The following is a 23127-nucleotide window of genomic DNA, read 5'->3' as shown; positions in this document are numbered from 1 at the left end:
CCGAGCCCTGCGGAACCCCACTGCCCACGTCCTTCCAGGTCGAGAAGAACCCATCCACTACCACCCTCTGGGTGCGGCCCTCCAACCAGTTAGCGACCCATTTGACTGTGTGGGCATCGACACCACAGTCTCCCAGCTTTTTGATGAGGACAGGGTGAGAGACAGTGTCGAAAGCCTTCCGGAAGTCCAGAAAGACTACATCCACAGCAACCCCTGCATCTAATGATTTGGTGACCTGATCGTAAAAGGCCACCAGGTTGGTCTGACAAGACCTGCCACTGATGAACCCATGTTGGTTGCCCCTGTTGGTTGCCCATGTTGGTTGTCTATACCTTCTGCGCTGAAGACTTTGAATCTGCTCCAATGCTAGTCTCCTTGTCTTGCAATTAATACCAATGAAAAGTTAGTGTTGAACATTACTGTTACAGTTCTGATAGCATCTCACTCCACTTTTCATTGTACAAATTACTACACATGGTGCATGACCATAGAGATTCAGGCCTTATGTGCATATTTTGGACTTAAATCATTTGTGTCAAGTTGCTAAGGGTGCTGCTGCTTTGCTGTTTTAAAACACTTAGTCATAGAATATATATTGTTGCCCAAGAGGAAATGGTTTATTAAAAACAAAATAAAAAAATCCTGAAACCATCATGTCTGGATTTCAGTTGGTCATGATCTACCACGTCTGAATAATCAAATCTTGACTAATGGCCTGAGCAGGGACTGTCTGTAATTTGATATACTGTGCAGTTTTGAGCATGTGGTGGAAACAAAACAAATCATAACTACTTAATAGTAATTAACATAGATGATGGATTATTTTAGTGCAGAAAAGACCATCAGATCTTTTAATCTGACCTCCTGTGTATTAAGGTGATAGAATGGCACCCCATACTGAGCCTGATAGCTTGTCTGTTAGTTTAATCATGCTATTTGTACATTAAAAATCTCCTCTTACCTTTAAGTGTGAATTTATATTGGTTCCTGGATGATAATTTGTCTCTGTCCATTGTTGCTTCAGGCCATTTTGTTTGACAGTTTCTGCCCTTTGAAAATGTATTTGAAAAACTCAGCCTCCAAACATATATCATAAAATGGTGGCATTTTCCCGGCACTTATGCTGATATTAGTAAGGGAGCTGTTTGATTTACTTGCAAAATATTTATTGGAGAAACTCTGTCAGATGCACAAGAAAAACTAGCAGTTTTTCTTTACAGGTATCTTTAGCAGAGAAAGCATTTGTGTTGTGGTACTTATGTGGAAGATAGAAAATTCATTGTCATACCAACTACTAAATACAAGTCTTTCATTTTTGTAGGGCTGTTTGATGTTATTAAAAAGTCCTGAACTCTAGCAAGGCTCATTCTGACTCCTCACAGTTCCTCAACCTTCCTCTCAAGAATATTCTTTCCCAAAAAAGGGGTTATCCATTGTTATATATCATGCATGTACCATGAAGAGAGCCTTAAGTGTGTGCGTGTATATTTGATTTGTACACATTCATTTTGATCACAGAAAAATGTGGATTTTGGGTTACTTTTTTAATCTGAAAATTGGGGATCTTTTCAATCAGAGAAAACCAGGATCCCTGCTAAGTGAGGGTACAGGGTAGTTATCTTACAGCTGTCAGTTGTTGCTTTTGCAGCAGTAAATACAACTGTTAAGATGTTGGCTTTTATGCCAAATGGCTTGGATATTACAGAACTCTCCCCATCAGAAACTATATTAGAACAGTAGGCCTGAGTTATCTTAACTTCAGTGGAATCAATGGAGCTGTTCTGATTATGGCACCTAAGGCTCTCTTCATGGTAGATAAACTGGAAGAGAAGTGTACCAGCCTGTGTAGATCCCAGTCTCTGGGAACTAGGACCCTAAAGTGGCTACTAGGCTGCAGCAGAAGCTTTTTGTTTCTTTCACTAATTTAAGTAACTACTGTATTTACTTGAATATAAGATGAACCTGAATAGAAGATACCTCCCTGATAATTAGATTCTGTATTTGGAAAATTATACATTTAGTATAATTTTCCAGATATAGAATATCATTATTGGAGGCTTACCTTGAATTTTCCCCCTTTCACTGCTATAGCAGGAAACATAAATCTGGGGGGTCAGGTAGCCCTCTTGCCCTCTACCTCCCTCCAACTTCTTTCCCTCGTATCCCCTTTCTCCCACCCCCTTGCTCTCCCTGAGCACATGGAAGTGAGGAGAAAATTTGAAAACAATGACCTTGAAAAAAAGCATACCTATTAGGGGTGTACAAAGCAGGCCCTATTCAATGTGGATTTGGCCCAAATCAGGGACAGTAATTTGATTTGTTGATTCAGATCACTGTCGATTCAATTCGGCCAAATCCAAATCTGAAGATTTGACGCTGATTTGGAGAATCGGTGATTTGGACATAGACACAACTTTAAACGTTTTTTTCTACATACCTTGAGGTACCAGCATGGCTTGTGATCGCTGTGATGCTGGAGTGCATGGAGCATCCCAGAGGAGTGCAGGGGAATGGGGGGAGGCCCAGCATGCTCCCCGGCGGACCCAGAAGTGGACCAGAAGTGCTTCTGATCCACTTCTGGGTCTGTTGCTGAGCGCACTGGGGAGACCTGGGTTTCTATGGGACACTCCATGCAGCCCACCATCGCAGCATACATGAGCTGCCTACTACCTAGAAGTATTTAGAAAAAACATTTAAAGCTGTGTCTATGTCTGAATCTCCCAATCTTTCAGAATCGATTTTGAGCGTTCCAATTTGAGTTGGAGAAAATTAAAGCATTCTCTGATTCAATTCCGATTCAGAGATTTGGCCACCAAATCTGGCCGAATCTCCGCTGAATTGAATCACAGACTGAAGCTTTACACAGCCCTAATACCTACAGTAATTTGCATGTGGCACCCATAGACTTGGTTCAACTAGAATAGATGCATTTTACTTTTTTTGAAACTGCTACAAATTTTAGTACAGGTACTCCATTAACACTCTTTTATACCTACTTATATATAGTATAATCTATATATGATTTTAATCCAAAAACCAGAGGCCTATGATTTATCATACAAGTCATTGGGCTGGGCCCCACAAAGTCAATAGTATTCCAAGCCATGTTGACCCCACAGCTCAGCACTGCTCAGTATCTGAATGTACTCCAGATACTTCCCCCAAACAGGATCTATGTGCTAATTAGCCCCCATAGTCATGACTGCAACCAGGTATTCTTGTCACAAGTCATGGGATTCTCCAAAAATGTATATGCAGATGGGGTCCAGGGCAACCTGGTCTAGTTCCAACTCATAGAGGGTAGGGCCACACTAATCATATACAGGAGGAGACAAACTGATTCTGGGTGAACTGTTTTGGGCCTCAGTTAATATTTGCCAGACATTTAAGGCTGAAGTAACAGGAATGATTGGAAATAGAAAAAAAGGCACCGCTCAGCTGTGGGAGTGAAGAGTAAGTCAAAACATATGCAATATAGCATCTTACCATGGCTTGAAAGAGTCTGCACAGAGTGGGAGTGTGTTCTATGGGCACTACCATATATCTTATTCATATGGGCTGTGCTAACTTATCCGTATGGTAGGTTCCCTTTAGTATGTTTTCCCCAGTATGGGCCATGTGTTTTATAGTCATGTTCAGTGTTGGCTACATTTAATCAGCTTCAGAGTTGGTTTCCATTACTGAGCACATGCTGATTTTAGCAGCAGTTTAATGATAGATCATGTATTTGATGAGGTTTCCTTGCATGTGAATGTAAGACAAGGAGCTTTTCTCCTCATGCTGACTGAGGAGGGGAGTGAACCTCAACTTGTAGTTGAGTAAACAGGGTATTCTTTGAACCCTGGGGTTCTTCTGGGGTTACAGAAGAGATAGGACTCAGAGTGCAGCAAAGCCAAAGATAAGTCTTAACTTAATCTAATGAGCCAAGCCCAAGGTCTACTTCTTTATTTCTTTTAGATCTTAAAGTGCTTTACAAAGGCATATAAATCACATTAGCTCTATTTTTCAGATTGGAAAACAGTGTCTGAGAAGTGACTGACTGAAATGCAAACAATACACCTGGAAGGCCCTGATCTGGCAAACACTTATAAGCACATTTAACTTTACTCCCAAGTAGTCTCAACAGTTTGTAGGGGATTGCTCATGTCATAAAGGTAACCACATGTAAGTGCTTGAGTATATGAAGGTCCTTTTGTTCTTCCCTCCTGACTTCTGGGTCAGGAATGGTTACAATTTTGTCCCCCAAACCTCACTCCAACAAAATGACATTGTGGAGACTTCATTCTGGATCAGATGCAGTTGGAGTACTGCGTTCAGTTCTGGGCACCACACTTTAGGAGGGATGTGGATAGCATTGAGAGGGTACAGAGGAGGGCCACTTGCATGATCAGGGGGCAACAGGGCAGGCCTATGAGGGGAGGCTGCGGGACCTGAACCTGTTCAGCCTCCACAAGAGAAGGCTGAGAGGGGATCTGGTGGCCATCTATAAACTGGCCAAGGGATACCAGCAGGCAATGGGAGAGTCCCTGTTCCCCCAAGCACTACCAGGAATAACAAGGAATAATGGCCATAAGTTGATGGCGAGTAGATTCAGGCTAGATATCAGGAGGCACTACTTCACAGTCAGGGTGGCTAGGATCTGGAACCAATTTCCAAGTGAAGTGGTGCTCGCTCCTACCCTGAGGGTCTTTAAAAGAAGGCTAGATAGACACCTAGCCATTTGACCCTAGCATTCTTTCCTGCCTGGGCAGGGGGTCGGACTTGAAGATCTGCTCAGGTCCTTTCCGACCCAACCAACTATGAAACTATAGGTCTTGAGACTGAAGTCTTGAAAGCAGCTACAGAATAATACCCTGGAGTGGTCTCACCAATGTATTTCCAAGTTTGGAGCATGTGAGCAGGAGAGGATGGGTGAAGCATGCTTGGGAATACCCTGGTCAGGACATACCATAGGCTAAAAGAGCAGGGAGTAGACTCCATGCCCCAGGACACATCCACTAGACTAGACACTATGGGCAGGTGTGAACTAAATAGGAAAGTTCTCTGGTGCTATGCTTCAGAGGATATATACTGCAGGGGGATGCAGTAGCACAGTGCAGTTAAGCTATACATATGGAAATGTGAATTCAAGCCTTGCTCTGGACTTGCACTTAGTTTGCTTCCAACTGACCAAACTGTTAATGAGAGTCTGGTCATCTAAGCTGGAGAGTCAAAGGTGGACAAGTGTGATGCTAGCTATTTCACCTTCCGTGTGCTGTTGGTTATCTGACATGCTGTGTAATTGTGCATACAGTACATAGAGTTGAATGAACGGTTTCACTTAAAAAACAAAACAGAACAAAAAAACCCACAACACACTTCTGGAGGGTTTCTATGCCCCACATTACTTCTGAGAAGTATTTTGTATTTCTGAGAAGGGATTTGAAATTGGCTTATCTGAAAACTCTAAACATTTGCAAGCATAAAAATAACAGAATAATACATTCTTCATAAAGCATAATAGATATATTATGTTTTTGAAGCATAATAAATAACAGTTTTAGAGTATTGTGTGTTACACAGCAGCAGCCAACCTGCACATTTTAAGAGTCTCCAGGGCAGATGGGATTATCAAAAGACTGTAAAAGTTAAAAGTTAATGGTGGCAGCCTAATACCATCATGTTATACCTTTCTGCATGTTTCAAACAAGCCTTCCTTGTAAAACCAAGCCTGAACTTCTTGCCTGTCTATTCTGAGCTAGCCCCACCTCTCTTGTGCATGCTCGAGTCAAGTCTTGTTTACATGAGGTTTGCAAAATTTTAAATAGTGTCATACTGTCCAGGCTGTGTTTCTCAAATGCATCCCACCAAAACTGCGTTTTGGTGGGGCTCTGCATAAAAGACCAAACACCCTCTTGACACTGTAAACAATAAAGACAGGATTGTCTTTTTTCTTGATTTCATGCATATTTTTTTACAAACACTGATGCAGACTTATTGGCTCTAGACAGCTGTTCATGTTATTCTCCTTTCCCTTCAGGTAGTCCCACCCTTATGACCGACAGCAATTTGAAGCCTGTGGAGAGAGAATTCCTTTCTACAAGTCACTGTCAAATCCCCTTTACATACGATTTAACAAACCCCTTTTTATATATGTTTGATGTATTTTAGCTTATTTTTCTTCTTGAGGTGATATTACCCAAGTTTAAGACTATTGTGATATCACAGAGAGATCAAACAACAATATAAATAGGTTTAGAAGCAAGGGAAACAATTAGAGGTGCACTGATATGTCTGTTGCATATCAGATTGGCACCAATAAAAGGAAAACACCTGAAGAAATGCAACCTCAGGGGTGACATGGTAGCAGCCTGTAAGTACATAAGGGATGTGCATCAGGATCTGGGGGAACACCTGTTCACCAGAGCACTCCAGACGATGACAAGGTCACAAACTCCTGCAAGACCATTCTAGGCTGGACATAAGGAAAAACTTCTTTACTGTCTGAGCCCCCAAGGCTTGGAACAGACTCCCCACAGAAGTGATGCAAGTACCTAATCTGGACACTTTCAGGATGCATTTGGACTCTAGCTAACTCCTGTCCCTTGGGCAGGGGACTGGAACCAATGATCTTTCAAGGTCCCTTCCAGCCCTAATGTCTATGAAATCTATGAAAATTAACATAATTGGCAATTGGCTTTTCTTGGCTGGTGTAGCTGATAAGGTCACCAATAAATTCCATGCGCATGCGCGCAGCTGCCATGCATATGGCCAGGAATGCAGCCCAGCAGCTTGGACAGCAGTGTCTGGTTGTTAAGTCTGTGAGGAGAAAGGGGCATTGGGGGGGAGGCATATTGAGGCCCACATGGTGAAGGAGGGAGTGGAGCAGGGGCAGGCACTGCCCAGCAAGGGCAGTGAATGTGACCCTAAGGTGAGGCGCAGAGTGGACCCATGGGTGGCTTGTCCAGGGTACACAGGGGGGCAGCTCCCTGATGCTGTGTGCACCCCTGGGGGATGCATGGGGGACATATGTCCCCCCAGACTTGTGGAAATCAAGGGTGAGCTGCTTGCTGTGAGCTTAGAGCAGGGGCTGCACCAGCCTCTTTCCAGTGGGAGGCTGGGCCAAGGCTACACTTATGGCGGGCGGGGGCAGGGCAGGCAGTGGTGGTTCTGGGAGGAGTAACTATGGGGAATTTTGGGGTGGCTCTAGGCCACCCCATAGCCACCCCTCCCAGTGCTACTACTGGCCGGCCACCCCCAGCACAGCCTCAGCCCAGCCCACACACTGGGAAGAGGCTAGCACAGACCCTGACCCAAAGCCTGCAGCAGGCAGCCCACTCTCACCCAGCACTCAAATCTGGGAGGGCACATGTCCCCCATGCCTTCCCTGGGGTTGTGCACAGTGCAGGGAGTCATCTCCCATCCACTGTGCCCCCTGGATGAGCCTCCTGCTGCCATGCCCCGCTCTGGGGTTGCATTCACTGCCCTGGTTAGGCAGTGTTTGTCCCTGCCCCGTCTCACTCCCTCCCTCCCTCACCACAGGGGACTAGATTTGCCCCTCCATGCCCCTTCCCCTCCTCCCCCAGACTTACCGGCAGGAGGCTGCTCTCCAAGCTGCCCAGCTGCATTCCTATATATCAGCTATTGGATCAGTATCGGCTGATATGGCTGGTTAATAATTGGCCATCAGTATTGGCCAAGAAAATCCTTACTGGTGCACCCCTAGAAAGAACTGAATTAAGCTCCTACTTGTGAGAGCCCCATTATCATGCGCTCAAAGTGGTAGCTTGAACTCCCCAACCCTTCCATTGTAATTCAATGGCATGCCTCTAGTTACATTTGACCCATAGTTTTCCATACCTCTGGATTAGGAGCTACTTGCATTTAGTTACAGCCCCATAAGCTTGTAAAGAAATCACATCAACAAACTGTGGAAAAAATGCCTAAGTGCTCACTTAAATGTAACAAAACATTTTAAATGTAGCGCACCAGAAATTAATATTACACAGCAACATGTCATAAGCACTTACTTAGAACCTTCCTATAAGCACTGTGCAGACTAAGTTCTCTGTTAGGGTCTGTTACATTTCCTATTAAAGTCTTTCTACTTCCTCACATGTCAATAATACATGTGTGGCCTTTAAATCTCTCCACCACTCTGCACTGTCAGCCACTTACAAGTTAAAACTTCTTGCCCTTGCCTTTAGTGTCAAATCTAGGATTTTTGCTGAGTTTTTGCTTATATAGTTTTATCTAGTCACAACATTCAGCATACTAAAAAAAAATTATATTGGTATAAGGGACCCCAAACTTTTCCTTTCAGCTAACAGATAAATACTGTTTCCTCCCCTCCCCCCTCCCTTTTTGATCAAGTTGCTCTTGAAAACAAACAAAATACCATCCAGTAACGGTAACATAACTACCAGGGATTTATTTCACTTGGATATAAATTATTAAAGGAAATAATTATTTGATGTGATGCTTCAACAGCTTGGAAAAAAAATGCAAGCCTCAAAAAATCTCTTTTACATTTCTTCAAGGACCATTCAGTCTGTTTTTAAAAAGGAAATGTAAGTTTGTCAGGGAACAGTTGACTATATGCTTTAAAATACTATGTCAATATGCTTCTTAGTACTGGATAAAGAGCACAACTTCAAGATCTAATTTGTGTTATTGGTCTTACTAAATATTAGTCTTTGCTAGTCTGGTTTCCACCATTTATCTCAACTATGCCAACATTCTGATTTTGTTCTGAAATATTCCACAACAAGCTGATGTTATACAATACTAGGCCAAGAGCTAGTGTTTCCAGTTTACTGAGTATACTTAGTATATTTTGTTACTGATAAATCAATAAAACCATGTTGTAATCTACAAACTTCCATCTCTGTGAAGCAGCTATAAGCAAACTGTAAATGAACACATAGGTCAAAAAATGGGATGCTGTGATTATGTTGACTCTGAAAACATTTGACTTTCATAGAGTACACATTAGTCTTTGGGAGAAGTAAGTTGTAGCACTTACAACATAATATTTTCTTGAAAGAGTAAGATGATGTCTATATAAATGATAAATATTTGTGTATATATCCTTGCTACTCATGTTTAAAAATGATTACTATCTGTGTTGCAGATCACATCTGAAAGTGGATTAGTAAATTATGGCTATTCATAGTACAGAAAATACTTGACTTAGATTGTGAACTTGACTTTGTGTTCTGTTTGTATCTGAAACTCCTTGAAGTCAATGCACGTTGCGTGTGTTCAAGGAATTCAGGAAGAGCCCCACTGTAAATTCCTGGTGGGTGCATTCTCTTGTCTTCACTATGCTATGCACAGTATAGAACAGTATTGGCATTCAGCATAAAACCTCAGATGTCAGAAATCTGACTGCAACCTCTGATGTCTGGGACATTAATAAGAAACATTTATCATTGTATGATATCATACAGAATAAGACTGTAATGAGGCTATGGGTACTGGTATCAGACTGATGCATTATGGGAAACCTTAAGGAAAAGTGGAAAGTGGCTTATGCTCCCCATACTATGCATAGGGAGAAATAGATGAATGGGATTCACAATAATTAGCATGCAGACTGGACTGCTGTCTACGCCAATAGGAACAGTTGAAGAGGGGTGTGTCTTATAGCCCTCTCTCCTGTAAGGGTTAGGCTCTTAACTCCAGGCTACAGAGATACCTACCTACCTTAGATTCATATTCAAGAACCCTCCTATAAAAACATTTCTGCCTAAAATGCCCCTTTAAAAGAAATAGAATGGGGCAGGGAAGCAATCCTTCTTTTTCAAGATGACAGTGACAAATGATGCCATCACTCCCATTTTATGCAATTCATCCACAATGTGGGAGGCCTGGGTTCAAGTCTTGCCTGAGCCTGGGAGGATTCAAACCAAACATCTTTCACTATCTAGGAAAGCATGTTCTGCTTTCCAGAACTCTTCCTGTTGAAGTCATGCCATTTTGCAGAAACTAATTTAAGATATAATACTTCAGAGAAGGAAGCAAGACACTCTGACCAAGGAATGACAGCACTCACCTAGGAGACGTGAAACCTGGTTTCTAGTCCTAGCTAGCTCCCAACAGTATTTGTTTATTTTACAGTTAGCTTTTAGTTCCTGGATGAAATACAGAAGCCATCTTGGAAGAGAAGAACTGAACCCAAGTCCCCTTTCTCCAGGTGAGTGCCCTAACCACTGGGCCACAGAGGCATACTTCCTCTTTCTAGTGCAAGGAGTCTCCGTACTTAGGGCAATTTCCTGGGAGGTGTGGTTGAAGCCCATTAAATGGATGAGGGAACTAAACTCAAGTCTCCAATTTCTATAGTGAGTCTTCCAGCTACTTAACAACTGCATAAAACTGATACAGCCTATGTTTTTGAGTGCCAGTGGCCAGGGTTACTATTTGGCACAAACCTCAGTCCTGCTGCTGTGTGTTAGGTGTGGTCTGAGCACACTGGATCAAACCCATCAAAGACCTATATGAAGGAATGCTTACACTGAGGGTCCTGATTAGACTCAGATGTGAGACAGGCACTCTGCTGCTAAGCTCTAGCAAGGTGGTGGCAGTTCTGCACATGCATCTTCATGCCATTAATGAACTTTACAGACAAAACTTTGTGGCCAAACTTTAGAAGTTAGGTGGAATGTAGGCATCTAAATCCATACATGAGGCCCTCAAAATCCCACTTAAGTCTTACTTTAGGTACCTGTGTAACCTTTCTTGGATAAGGCTCAAAAACATTTAAATAGATTAGATATAATTTATTTTTATGCTAAGTGCTCCCTATTGTTTAGCTGGTAGATGGCTGGGGGCCATTCAACACATGAATCAGCGATTAACTGAGTTTTCATTCTAATTAGTTCTATTTAAATATCTTTATTGATGAATTGTTTTAGATTTCATGATATAAATGTGATGTAGCAGGCTCTACCCAATTAGTATTAATCATTACATAGCAAATTGCTTTAACATTGAGGATAGATCAGTGCCTGAAACATAGTACTTATCTGAATATACACTATCAACTGCCAACAGCCCGCCATCTTTTGTGGTACTTAGTCATACTATTTTACTCTTGGAAGAGAGTTACAAAAATGTTCTGCTGACATTTCAGATGCGTCAGGAAGTTCCTAATTCTGTAATTACTTTTTATGCTGGCTGCAGAATCCACAGAATTTTAGAAATCATTTGTCTTGAATGGCTTAGATTAGTGATGCTCAATCTCCAGTCCACAGGCCAGATTCAGCCCACAGAGTCATGTCATCCATCCTGGGGGCGCTCCCCCCAGGTCTGAAATTTTGGCAGTGGAGGAGTGGCAATTAACACTGCCACTGCTCTCCAACTCCAAATTTCCAGACCTGTGGGGACCCCTGCCGGCTGAACGACATGGCTGTATGGGCTGGATCTGGCCTGTAGGTTGGAGGTTGAGCACCACTCATATAAGCCATTCAGGACAAATGTTTCGCTAACTCCACCGAAAAACTTCCCATGCCAAAGATTCTACAACCTCCTTAAGTAATCTATTCCAGTGACTCACCACCTTTACAATTAGGAAGTTCTTTCAAAAATCTAACTTAAATGTACTTCAACCCTACCAATATATTCTCACATGTTATATAAGACTCCATGTGTTTTTGGTTTTTTTTTTTACACCATCAAAATAAAATTGACATATTTTGCTCAATTCTTTCTGGTACATGCTAGTCAGACAATGGTTTTGGGCATTCACATTATAATCACTTGATTAATGGGATATTGTTAACCTAGAAGATAAATCTGTGTGTTTGAATCAGACCATAATTGATGTTTCTGATGCTCCAAGATATTCTTCAACAATATTAAACACTGAATTTCTTTTCTAAGACCACATGAAATCACTGTAGCCAAGATGTTGCTTATCACATGGTTCAGATTGTACAAACATAACAGTTTAATCTCAATAACGTGCTGGTCAATTCATTTTACAGTAGACTCAATGGTATAATGGAAGGTTTATATGTGGAATTCATTCCTACAAAAGAATGATGACCTTTTCCCAACACAAATAGTACAACTTCCATTTTAATATGCGGGAGAAGTTTTTCTCTTTCAGTTTGAATAATTGGCACTGAAGAAATGGCAAATGGACTAACAATTAGCATATATTCACTTTGTTGACTATCAAGTGTCAGTATAATCCATTTGTTTTGACAAATACCTTGCAAAATATGAACTTTTGCTAATGATGCCTTTAGCTTTTCTATTTTTTTAGTGAGTTTCAGTTTCTATATTCATGAACAGAATTTTCTTAGCAATTTTCTGGCATAGTAGCTGTGGACATTAAAATTTGGAGAAGTGCCTGACTAAAATTGAAGTATGACAGGCTCCTAGGAACTAGTAACAGAAAATGTGCAATAGCCTTTAAAATTTAGGCCTTGTACAGACATTAAGTTTCTCATGGGAGAGTAACTGCTTTCCTAGAAGAAACCATGAGCGTACAGATGTTCAGGCTTTTTCTCCCAAAGTAAAAGTGGCCACTCCAAGAGAAAAATAACCTGGGAACAGTCAGGGTTAAATCACTCCCAGAAGAATTTCTCCTTGGAGACTGAATGTCTGCACAAGCTGTTAGAGTTATCCTATTTAATTACTTTTCCTGTCAATACAGCTGGATATGTTTTACCTTTCATGTTGCTCCTTCTAACACAGAGTACAAGACTGTAATTGGATACTAACTTGGGGTAAGAGTGATTTAAAGTAGAATGATATTTTGTCTGAGAATTTAAAACTATTCTTATCTTGGCAAAAGGTAGATATGTAGATATCATACCTAGGACAGTGAATTTTCATGATGATTCATGGTGGAAGTAGAGTAGTTTTGAGGAAAGGAAAGCCTGCTAACTGATGTGAGAAATGTAATAAACCTAGGATACCGTTTGTCTGTCCGTCCAGAAGAATTATCCTGAAGTCACTACATGCATCCAATGTAATATTAGTATTCAGCTCCAGTCCAGTGTATGACTAACAAGCCTCATGGGTCCAGCTCCTATTGCCCTACCACCCATTGCCCCCCCCCCAAGGTCCAACCCACCTGCTGGCTCCTTCCAGCCCCAGTTCATCTCCAGTTTCTCATGTGCCATGCTTTTGGTGTTTTTCATTGGTTTACTGAGGAGGCGGTCCCTGGAGCTGGGAGTAGCTATTGTGGTTTCTTCACGTACTGACTCTATCCTTGCTGCTAGGTTCAACTCATACCTGGGGGACTGTGCTTCCTTTGGGGTGTTTTTCCTTTAAGGGAGCACCCTCTCAGGCCTCCAAGCACCTGTCAGGGCTTTAGCAGTCCTAGCCTTGGCCCGCTTTGTCTCTGGCCAAGTCCTCAGCCCTAATCCGCTGTCTGAGACTCCAGCTCCAGGGCCTCAGCCCCAGTTTTCCTACAGCCCCTCCTGAGGTTCCAGTTTCACTCTGTCAGCTTCAGTCTCCTCAGCTTCTGTCTAGCTCCTATCCTCAATAGTGGGGAGCACCTCCCAGACACCCCACCTGTCTCTTCTTTTCCCCTGTACCCAGAATCAAGCCTTCCAAGCCAAACTCAAACAAGAAAATCCCCAACCTGACTGGTCTGACACAAATACCAACCCCTCTGGGTCACCAGGTAGGTCTCCTAGGCTGGCCTGATTCCAAACTGCAGCCAAAACTACTAGGAGCTTCATATCCTGTAGCAGCCATGCCAAATTGCCTGCTCTATGGCCAGAGGCTATGTTTATACACTCCAAGCCCAGCCCTCTTCAGTCAGCTGACCCTGTTTCTTGCTCCTAAGGCTCAGGTGCTCTTAATTTTGCCATTAGCAGCCTGCCCTTTTCTAGCCCATGACTCAGTTTGCCTGGGCAACTCCCACCTGCTGCCACTTTGCCCTCAGACTTCCTGCAACCTGTTTCTGGCCACACTCTACCTCCCTATACTCCCCCCTCTCCCCGTCCTAGTAAGTGGCAGGGATTCCCTATTACAATGACTTATTTATTCCAAAGCTGGGAGAGGAAACTGCTTTCACCTTATAGCTTTATTACATGCCTTTGGGTATCAACATATCCTAACCAACTTGTGTTTGGGGTTTCTGCCACCACAATTACATATATCTATATGTATAGGCTTTTTATCAACTGTAATTTCAGAATACAATACAAATGAGATGTCAGTGTAATTGGGATTCCCTCAGGGTTTAATATAATGGTGATGTGTGCAATCCATTTTAAACACCCAAATACTACCTGTTAGTACTGTATCTAGCTTTTATTAGATCACATGTGGCCTCCCTTGCACAAATCAATTGGTGTAAATTCTTCACAAGCTTCGATTCTTAATCCCCCTGTTTCCATACCCACTGTCAAAAATCCAGTGATTCTTCAGTATCCTTTATTGACACTCCATTGTTACAATCCCAGTTGACAGCAATTTCTCCATGCTGCATGCTAGAACTTTTTTTCTCTTTCAGACTTTCTCCTGTAACTATCCAAGCCACAAAGACCTAAGGAACACTGCATCATCTGTGCCACACACAGCACTGATGGATGGCAGGCAGTGTAGTGGAGAAGTTTCTGCCTTAGTGGGAACAAGGGTCCAGGCTAGAACCCAGAGCAGCAACCATTTCATTCAGCCACATATCCTTCATTCAGCTACATTCAGCTTGTTCTCATCTTCTTGACCCCACGAGTCTCCCTCTCTTTGCTGCCTAGGGTGTCAGCTTCAAAAGGCGCACTAGAGAGGTGTCTGAATAATGCCTGATCTATGGTCAACATCTGAGCATTTTGGTTAGACCACTGTACTGGTCATTACAGACACAAGTTCGAAACCCCATCCTAGGCAAGCAGAGGGAGCTAGAACATGGTTCTCTAGCCTCCTAGAAGAGTGCCCTAATGATTCAGCTATCAGAGCTAAAGCATGGAAGAGCCTCCCTCATCTGGATGCTAACATCCACTAGTTGTGAATTATGGAATGCTGAATTACAGTACTAGATGAACACGATCACCCTAATTCAGTTTTCACAGGGCTAGAGTCAATGGGGTGTTGAACACCATAATAAGGACACCTGTCCTTGCTCAGTTATCTTTTGAGTAAACACTAGAATATCTGTTTTACTATAAACTATGGAGCAGATCTCCAGATGAGATAAATTACTGTAACTCAACCTCAGTCAGGTCAATAGAGCCCTGTAGATTTGTACCATCTGAATATCACACTTGATATTGTTTTCCTTTAATATTACTAGTAAAAATTTAAACTGAAATGGTGTTATAATGTATCTCATTATGATCAAACCAACTTTGGATATTATAGGTCAGATTCTCTTCAGACACAAGATGGTGAAACTCCATTAAATCTATGGAACCGCACCCATTTATAGCAGTAGTAAATTGGGTTCTCTGTTCCCTAGCATAGTTTTATAATCAAGCAAAAGAAAAACACGTTGAAATTTAATAACAGAATTTGTATACAAATATGAACATTTCAATAATAGAAACAGAACCAAACTAGGTCTAGATATTTTGAAAGCTCAAAACTAACCACATTTATTCCTAAAATTTAAAATATAACCAAATGAATTCTCTAACCTTATGTAATTTCTCCAAAACATTTTTTTTCACTCTTTGTGAATGTACAACCTGTTTCTTTTGTGCAGTGCTTCTGCCTGAAATCTTTAATTAACTAGACTCATTCTTATCTTTGAAGAATGACTTAAGGCATATGTGCTATAACACGTGTCACCTACATATATTTAGGTCTATTTTTAATAAGGAAGATAAACTGCTTGATAGCATATACACGGAACAAAAATAATCATTCACATAATTCTGAAAGCTAGTTTTTCATCTGTTTCCTGTTTAACAGAAGTTGTACTCTATAGAATATAATCTGTACTTTAAAGATATCATGTTTGCAGTTAAAAAAATGAAAAGACTTTAGACCTACGTATAAAAGATACTCGTTTTATCCTTTTCTGAGACACTGACCTGTATCCTCATTTAAAAATGAACACCGCATCTTTATGTTATTAAATCTTTGTTTTGATCTATTAGTATTCACCAAAGTGCCATTTTATAAAACCCCACACTGAATAGACAAGGCTGGAGGTAACCATCTGCAGCTTTAGAGTCTGCGTTTGAATTGATGAAAAGAGCTTTGTGTTTTCATTGCCAAGTTTGATTCTTCCAGTCATTAGGCATTCCCCTCAGATCGCATCAATGAAGCGGACTCTCTTACACCCATGTGTTAAATTCTCTTCTCCTCATGGTTTCCTTTGCCAGCTATACTCCAGAAAGACTACTGGGTCTTAGGCACATTCTTCTCACAGCTGTGTTAAAAAAGAGCATCAGAGCGTCTTCCCAAAACCCATATGTGTATCTGGTCAGTCCCCTGTCTGAGGGTCACCTCACATTGTGGTGTGATTATTCAAAGATTCATTCTTGTTCTTGAACTGCACTGCTCAGATCATTCTGGGAAAGATTAGACCCCTCCAGTAGGCACTGGAGAACATTTTGGTCATTGATGTGAAATGCACACAACTCCTGTACTCAGAGGGCAGATTAGTTTTACTTTCAGAGGAATAGGATTCTAACATTTAATAAATGTTCAGTCCTCTTTTCTTTTTATTTTCATTTTCTTTTCACATGTCAAATGCCAATATAAAATGAAAAGAAAAATGTTTACTTGTGGATGTAGTAAACATTTAGTAGATATATTTATCATGCATAGCAAAAAAAATAAAACTTAAAGTGAATAATAACACATCTGAAAGCACAAAGCATTCATACCAGAAGTATAACAGACTAATCCAGGGCTCCCCAGAAATGGATATGTTCTGTTAGCAGTAAAATCTATGCTGTCAAAGAAGCTGAAGATATTCTTATATACTAATAAAAATCACTAAAAATTTGGCAGATCAATTCTATTAAAAATTAAATACATCTTCTACAGGATACAGAAATTTCACTTGCTGAAATCACCTACTTACAGATGATGCAGTTTAATTTTGTCTTGCACTTCTTCCCAATAAAATACTTTATGCAAAAACAGTGTAGATTTTTTTAAAGAATGTACCTTTAAGAAATCATACAGAATAAAGAAACCAAAATATATTATTATATTGCTTCAGTATTTATTTTGATCATAAGGAATACTAACTTAGCAAATCATATATACTATATCATATTTCATGGCTTTTTGACATGTGAAGTACTGTTTCATTGGCATATATGTCACTGAGGCATATATAGTAATATCTTCTATACATATATACAAACGTGTGTATATATGCATGTAAATAAATGCATGTGTGTGCATGTACATACATATTTATGCATGTGTGTACATGTAAATATAGATAGATATATAGGCAGGCAGGCAGGCACACATATATTTACATGCGCACACAAAGTCAGACCTTACTGATCTATTCAGCGTCATTGTATTTAAAAAACCCTAAGGGGTGAAATTGTCTTTAAATTCACATCATCCTCAATCCTATGGCAGAGAATGAAGAGTTCACTGAGAAAATCCATCATAAACATATCTGTCTTTATTGATAACTGATTAACATTGATATGGTATATTAAGATTAACATTGATATGGTATATTAAGACCTATTCCTCCTACTACTGAAGTCATAAACCACTGCTCATCCCCAGAGATTCTACCAGGGAGGTCAGCTTTAAAATACCTAGTTTCATCTGATTCCTGCTGGCAGAGACACTAATTAATTCACAGAATCTTCCAGCCACCTTCTCCAGGTCAGCCCCCATTTCCCTTCTGGGCTTGCACCAGCTGGCTGTAACCCCCTCCATCACTACAAACTTGCAGGGGTTTGTGCCTTGGTGCCAGCACTCCTGGTGAATGTTATGCCACTGGCCCACATTCTTTGTTTATAGAAAATAAAATATACACAACAATCACAAATTGAAAATTATAGCTGTTCTCTGCAGTATAATGATAAAATGATATAAGCATTCAATGGATCATAATGATCTACAGAGTAAATATGTATTGTGCTTTGCGTGCATATACACAAGACATATATGTGCACACACACACAAACACATACTTAGCATATGTATTTGTTTTATAAACAAAAATGATGCCCTACTTCGGAAGGCAAATATTTACCTAGGTGATATTTTTAAAGTGCGATAGACAAATTCTATGAAATATATTCATGGAAATGATTCAGAAGAGCTGTGTGCCCATATTCTGACTGGCAATATCTTTTCTCTCAGTATACCTACTCTTCTAGTGAGATGATGATGAATCTCTACAGAAGTGCAACTCTAAATTGCAGTGTAACTTCAAATTGCAGCTCATATATTGCAATATATTTAAAAAAGTGAGACTTTCATTCTGCTTAAGAATAAACAGAAATTTACTATATCCAAGTTCACTGTGAACAGATTCCACTGTATTCACCTTCTGGCTCACAGCTGCTGCTTCATGGGGGGTTAAATCCTGAAATTTTTTAGATGTTTTGTATTCATAAGCCAAAGGCAAGACACTATTCTTAGTGAGATACTAAATTTAGCAACAGTTACTTACAAAGTGGCTTACTACATATACAGACTGATAAAGTCGAAAGAAGTACCTTTGATGGGCAAATGAAATCGATACTGTTTTCTGAATGGTTGATGTGATGCACATTGTAAATGTAAAAAGAAAAATTAAAATCTTAATTTCTGTAATACTGCCAAAGGATCAGTCTTCTAAGACATGAAAGTTAGTAAAGGACTCCAAGAAAGAAATCATTGCTTATTTAACTTGGATTAGTTTTTTCTAAAGATGATCTTAGGTAACTGAAATACATTCTTAGCAAAGCTCATAATTATTTTCCTTTTGTTGTTTCTTTCTTACTGTAACTATGTTCTTAATGTATCTTACTAAATAATATAGAAATAATTACTTTAAAAAGTGCCAGAAAACACTTCCTTTACATGTTAGGATTAATTTTTGTTTTCCATTTTTAGGTCATGGAGAAAAGAGAAGTTAAGCAGATAGACAATTCATGTTTGGGCTATGAAGCTTAGGTTCATATTTTAAATCAAAATAAGTATCTCCCTGGAATAATTATAAGACAGCAGAGTTAACAAGCTTTAAAACTGTCAGTTCCCTTTTGAAATGTAGAACATCCTATATCTTCAAAAACCCCCAAAGCTAACAAACTAGTTCCTGCCTAATTGCCAAACACTGATTTGTATGAAGCAGTTGAGGTTACAAAGAAATCGTGAATTCTCAGCCTGGTTTCCCTGCTGATGAGTAAGAACTGTCTGTGTAGTTCTCCCAGAGGTGTCAGTGGAATCTCTATAGTGTCACACAAGGGTTCTTAGCTCAAAGTAAACACACTTTCCACAAACTCAGCTGCTTAATCTGTTTGCAGGTTGAATTATAAGATGGGGGTGGGTGACTCTGGGTGCTGGGAAGATGCACTGAGCATTTCCACAGTTTCTTGATAAAAAGGGCATGCTATTGTCATCAAAAGACCTCACCCAACTGTGTAATTTTACTACATGCTCAAAGAACTGATTTTAGCAATAATTAAATCTAACCTGGGCAAAATTTTCCCAAGTAGTTAAGCATGTTAAATTGCATGAATTCTTTTCATTATTACAGTGCATTGGCAATACTGTCTTTCAGGTTATTTGTGCACTTTTATTATAACCACCTTGGTTTCAGGGCATTAAAATATGACTGAAAATTTTCCTCTGGGACAAATCTCAGTCTATAAATTCACAGTCCACAAACAGCAAGTATTTCTGACTAAAATTAAAAACAGTAACACAATCACTTTTCAGTTAGAACATCAGAGAGGTACATTTTTATCTTATGTTATTTTTAAGACTTGTGTACGTTGAATACACTCTGAATCAGAAATCTTAATTTATCAGGCTAAAATACTTATATTAGTATGTACTTTATACATAAAGTCCTCAGAAATGGTCCATGAAGCCTTCCCAATCTATACAGCATCAAGCACACTATGGACAATCACAAATAAATAATAACAGACAACTTACATGAATTTATCAAAAAATGATATTAGAAAGTGACTCCAGAACAGATGCTGTAACTGCTTCTCATAAGTTTATTTTTAAGTAAACCTGGCTAATATTCTGAGTATTTCTTACATATATATAAGTATTTAGATTACAGAACTTAAGGATTCTCAAGTAACGCCTGTAGTTTCTGAAGTGATGGCCTATTATACTTTTTTCTACTTATTAGCTGTATGTTTGAATTATTTTTAATTACATATTAGTCCCTAGCTGCAACATGAACTATGCTGGGCTACGGTGTTGTTGCAATTGTGATAGTCCAGTGAATATATGAGAAACAAAGCAACTGTGGGGGGGGGGAGGGGGCGCAGTTGGTGACATTTTTCACTGGACCAATAGGTTCTTTCCCAGACCTGGAGTTTTACCTTTGATGACTCCTTTTCCAAAATGAGTCATAAGTGGACATGTCTACATGAGACACTAAATGTACAGTAGACTAATTCTGCTGCACATTAGTGTGTCAGGGCAAAAGCTGTGCTGATGTGCAGCAGAATTAGCTAACTGCACATTAGCACCACAAAAAACTTCACCAGCACTACTACACAGTAGTGCGGGTTACAGTGCATTCAGTTAGTACCTGTTATTGTAGGTTATTAAACTGAATGTGCAGTAACCACGGTGCCTTAATGAATGTGTAGATGTGCCCAGTGAGTACTGAATCAAAGCTAATAGTATCAGGAGAATCCCATTTAGCTTGACATGCCTTCGTTTAAAACAGTGTAATCAGAAAAGTGACTGGCTTTGTGAGCTTCTAAGTATGGTCTCCTCCTGACTTTCCCATTTGCTTAATGTACAAATGTGACAATATTGCCCCTCATATCACTGTACATTCTGTCTGGATTCTGAAAGTCGGTCTGGACACTCATGGCAGAGCGCCCCTGTGCGGTGTGGGGCAGCGGGGATTGCCCCCCCCTCCCTTTCCCCTGTCTGGCACCCATGCGGCACCTGCACCACTGTGTGGGTGCAGCATGGCTCGGCAGAGCACCGTGCGCTGTCCCAGAGCTGGGTGGATCCACCTGTCAGCTGGAGCTCCTGGTTTGATTCCCCAGCTCTCTAATCATTCCTCCATCTCTTCCCAGGGGACGCAGCTCCTGGATCTGCATGTGGAGTTTCAGCAGAATGCTGCTGCTGGCTGGGGAAATAGCCAGAGCCACCACCATCCCCAGCTGGCAGTGGCAGCCTGCTGTCATCCCACATCATCTGGGAAGAGCTGGGGAAAGTCGGGGGAGCTCGGGAATCAAACCAGGAACTGGGGGAATGTTCTGGGACCTGAACATTCTCTCAGCCCCGGTTCGATTCCCCAGTCACCAGTTTGATTCCCCAGCTCCAGCAGACTGGAGCCAGCAGCAGCACTGCAGTCTTCCTGGCATAGGCTGCACCAAGTGCCTGCTGCTGGCTTCAGCCTTCAGCAACAGCTTGCTGAAAACTTGTGTGCAGCTTGGAGGCCCATGCACCCCGGGAAGAGCTGGGGAAAAGATCAGAAAGCTGGGGGAAGTGGTCAGAGACCTGGTGAATCAAACTGGGAGCTAGATCTCAATATTAGACCAGTCCTTTCCCAACTTTTTCCCCTCCTTCTCCTTAGTTTCTGGTTAGTTGCAATTAAGCCCGGCTTCAAAACTTTCAAAACATTTCAAGTGCCCCTGTTTCATTTCCAAGCTGTTTTGAAGCCTTTCATTTCATTTCAATTTTGCTGTTTTGAGCTCAAAACACATCAAAACAGCTTTGAAACGAAACACCCATTGAAATTTTGCACAGCCCTAATATTTCATTTGGTTGAGATAAATGCCATTTTTCTAGAAGTAAAGACAACTTGACTTACTTTTGAATTTTTTTGTTGGCCTCTTCTGAAGCTTCTAAAGCTCCCTGAAGTTTCAATTCCATGTCTTTTCGGTCTGTTAAGGCTTTCTGCAGTTTGGTTGCTAACTCTTGATTTTGGCGATAAGTGGTGGACACAATATCCTCCTTGCTTTTCAGTGCTTCTTCATATGTACTAAGGGTACAGTTAAACTGATCCTTCAGGCTTACTTCTTGGGATAAAGATTTGTGTAAGCTGGTAAAATAAAGATATGCATATTATTAACTCACAGTATAAGCTCCGAAGTTGAATGGTAAGAATATCACACTTAGATTAATATATTTACAATTATTATACATGGATCAGTATAAGGCAGATCTTTATTATATACCTAAACTGGAAGACCTGGAAAAAAAGAGGAAGATATAAGTGGACTGGTGGTACATATGATGAACGAAGAAATTGTATATAAATGTAATGTTGAGCTGACAAATCTCTCTATTATTAACTCCAAAGAATGTAGAAATCAAAAACAATCATTTTTAAAATGCTCTTTTCTTAAGCATATAACTCACAAAGAAAAAAAAAGAAAACAGAAGGCATTCTCAGATTAAGAAAAAAAGGAATCCATCTAAAAATTAAACCTTTGTAGATGAAATTTGTGTTCAATTCAAGTCCAGTTTTACGATATGTTCCATGGAAAAAGCTGCGTATATGATTTACTGAGTGTGGATTCACTGATATAACAAGTATATCAGACTTTGTTTCACATGGGAAAACCATGGCTATATATTCTCTTTCTGTCTCCAGACCCTTCCCTCCCCCATTACTGTGTTTGTCTAGCCATCCAATAGTGCTAGAATCTGCATTGAGATCCTGTCTGGGAAGGCACTATATACATGGACAGTTGAAGTACATCATGCCCATGTCCTCACCACCCTTTCTGACAAGACCTCAAGGCAGTGCCTAGTAGAAGTGACATCAGAAGAAGCCTGTCCAGCCTCATGTACCCTGTACAAACTGCCCATCACCAAGAGAACTGGTGATTTTCAGTGGCAACTGCTGCATGGGGTGCTGACCATGGGCACCTCTGTCTGCCACTTAGACCCAGTGGCTTTGGCAACTCGCCCTTTCTGCAAAGAGGTAGTATAGAGGAGATCCTGTCTTCCTGGACGGTCACCATCTCCAGCCACTCTTTGATGCCCTTGACATACTAGACTTGGACTTCTCCAAGACTGTGTGCACTTTCTTTATCTCATACCAACAAGCCAAAG

At 40.6% G+C, this 23127-nt stretch overlaps 1 protein-coding gene across 6 annotated transcripts in view; it reads right to left on the bottom strand.

The window, feature by feature from the left end:
• MIPOL1 (mirror-image polydactyly 1) overlaps positions 1-23127 on the bottom strand; it is a 346213-nt gene that overhangs the window by 14314 nt on the left and 308772 nt on the right. For all 6 annotated transcript variants that reach the window (XM_090033637.1, XM_090033631.1, XM_090033632.1 and 3 more), the window contains one exon: positions 21878-22108. In XM_090033637.1, the coding sequence (XP_089889763.1) occupies positions 21878-22108 (231 nt within the window). The remainder of the gene's footprint in view (positions 1-21877; positions 22109-23127) is intronic.

Source organism: Crocodylus siamensis, chromosome 2 (genome assembly GCF_052110815.1).
Source record: "Crocodylus siamensis isolate JL-2025a chromosome 2, ASM5211081v1, whole genome shotgun sequence".
In the NCBI taxonomy this organism is placed as follows: domain Eukaryota; kingdom Metazoa; phylum Chordata; order Crocodylia; family Crocodylidae; genus Crocodylus; species Crocodylus siamensis.
Note: the sequence above shows the minus strand (reverse complement) of the source record. Positions and strands in the feature narration are given on the sequence as shown.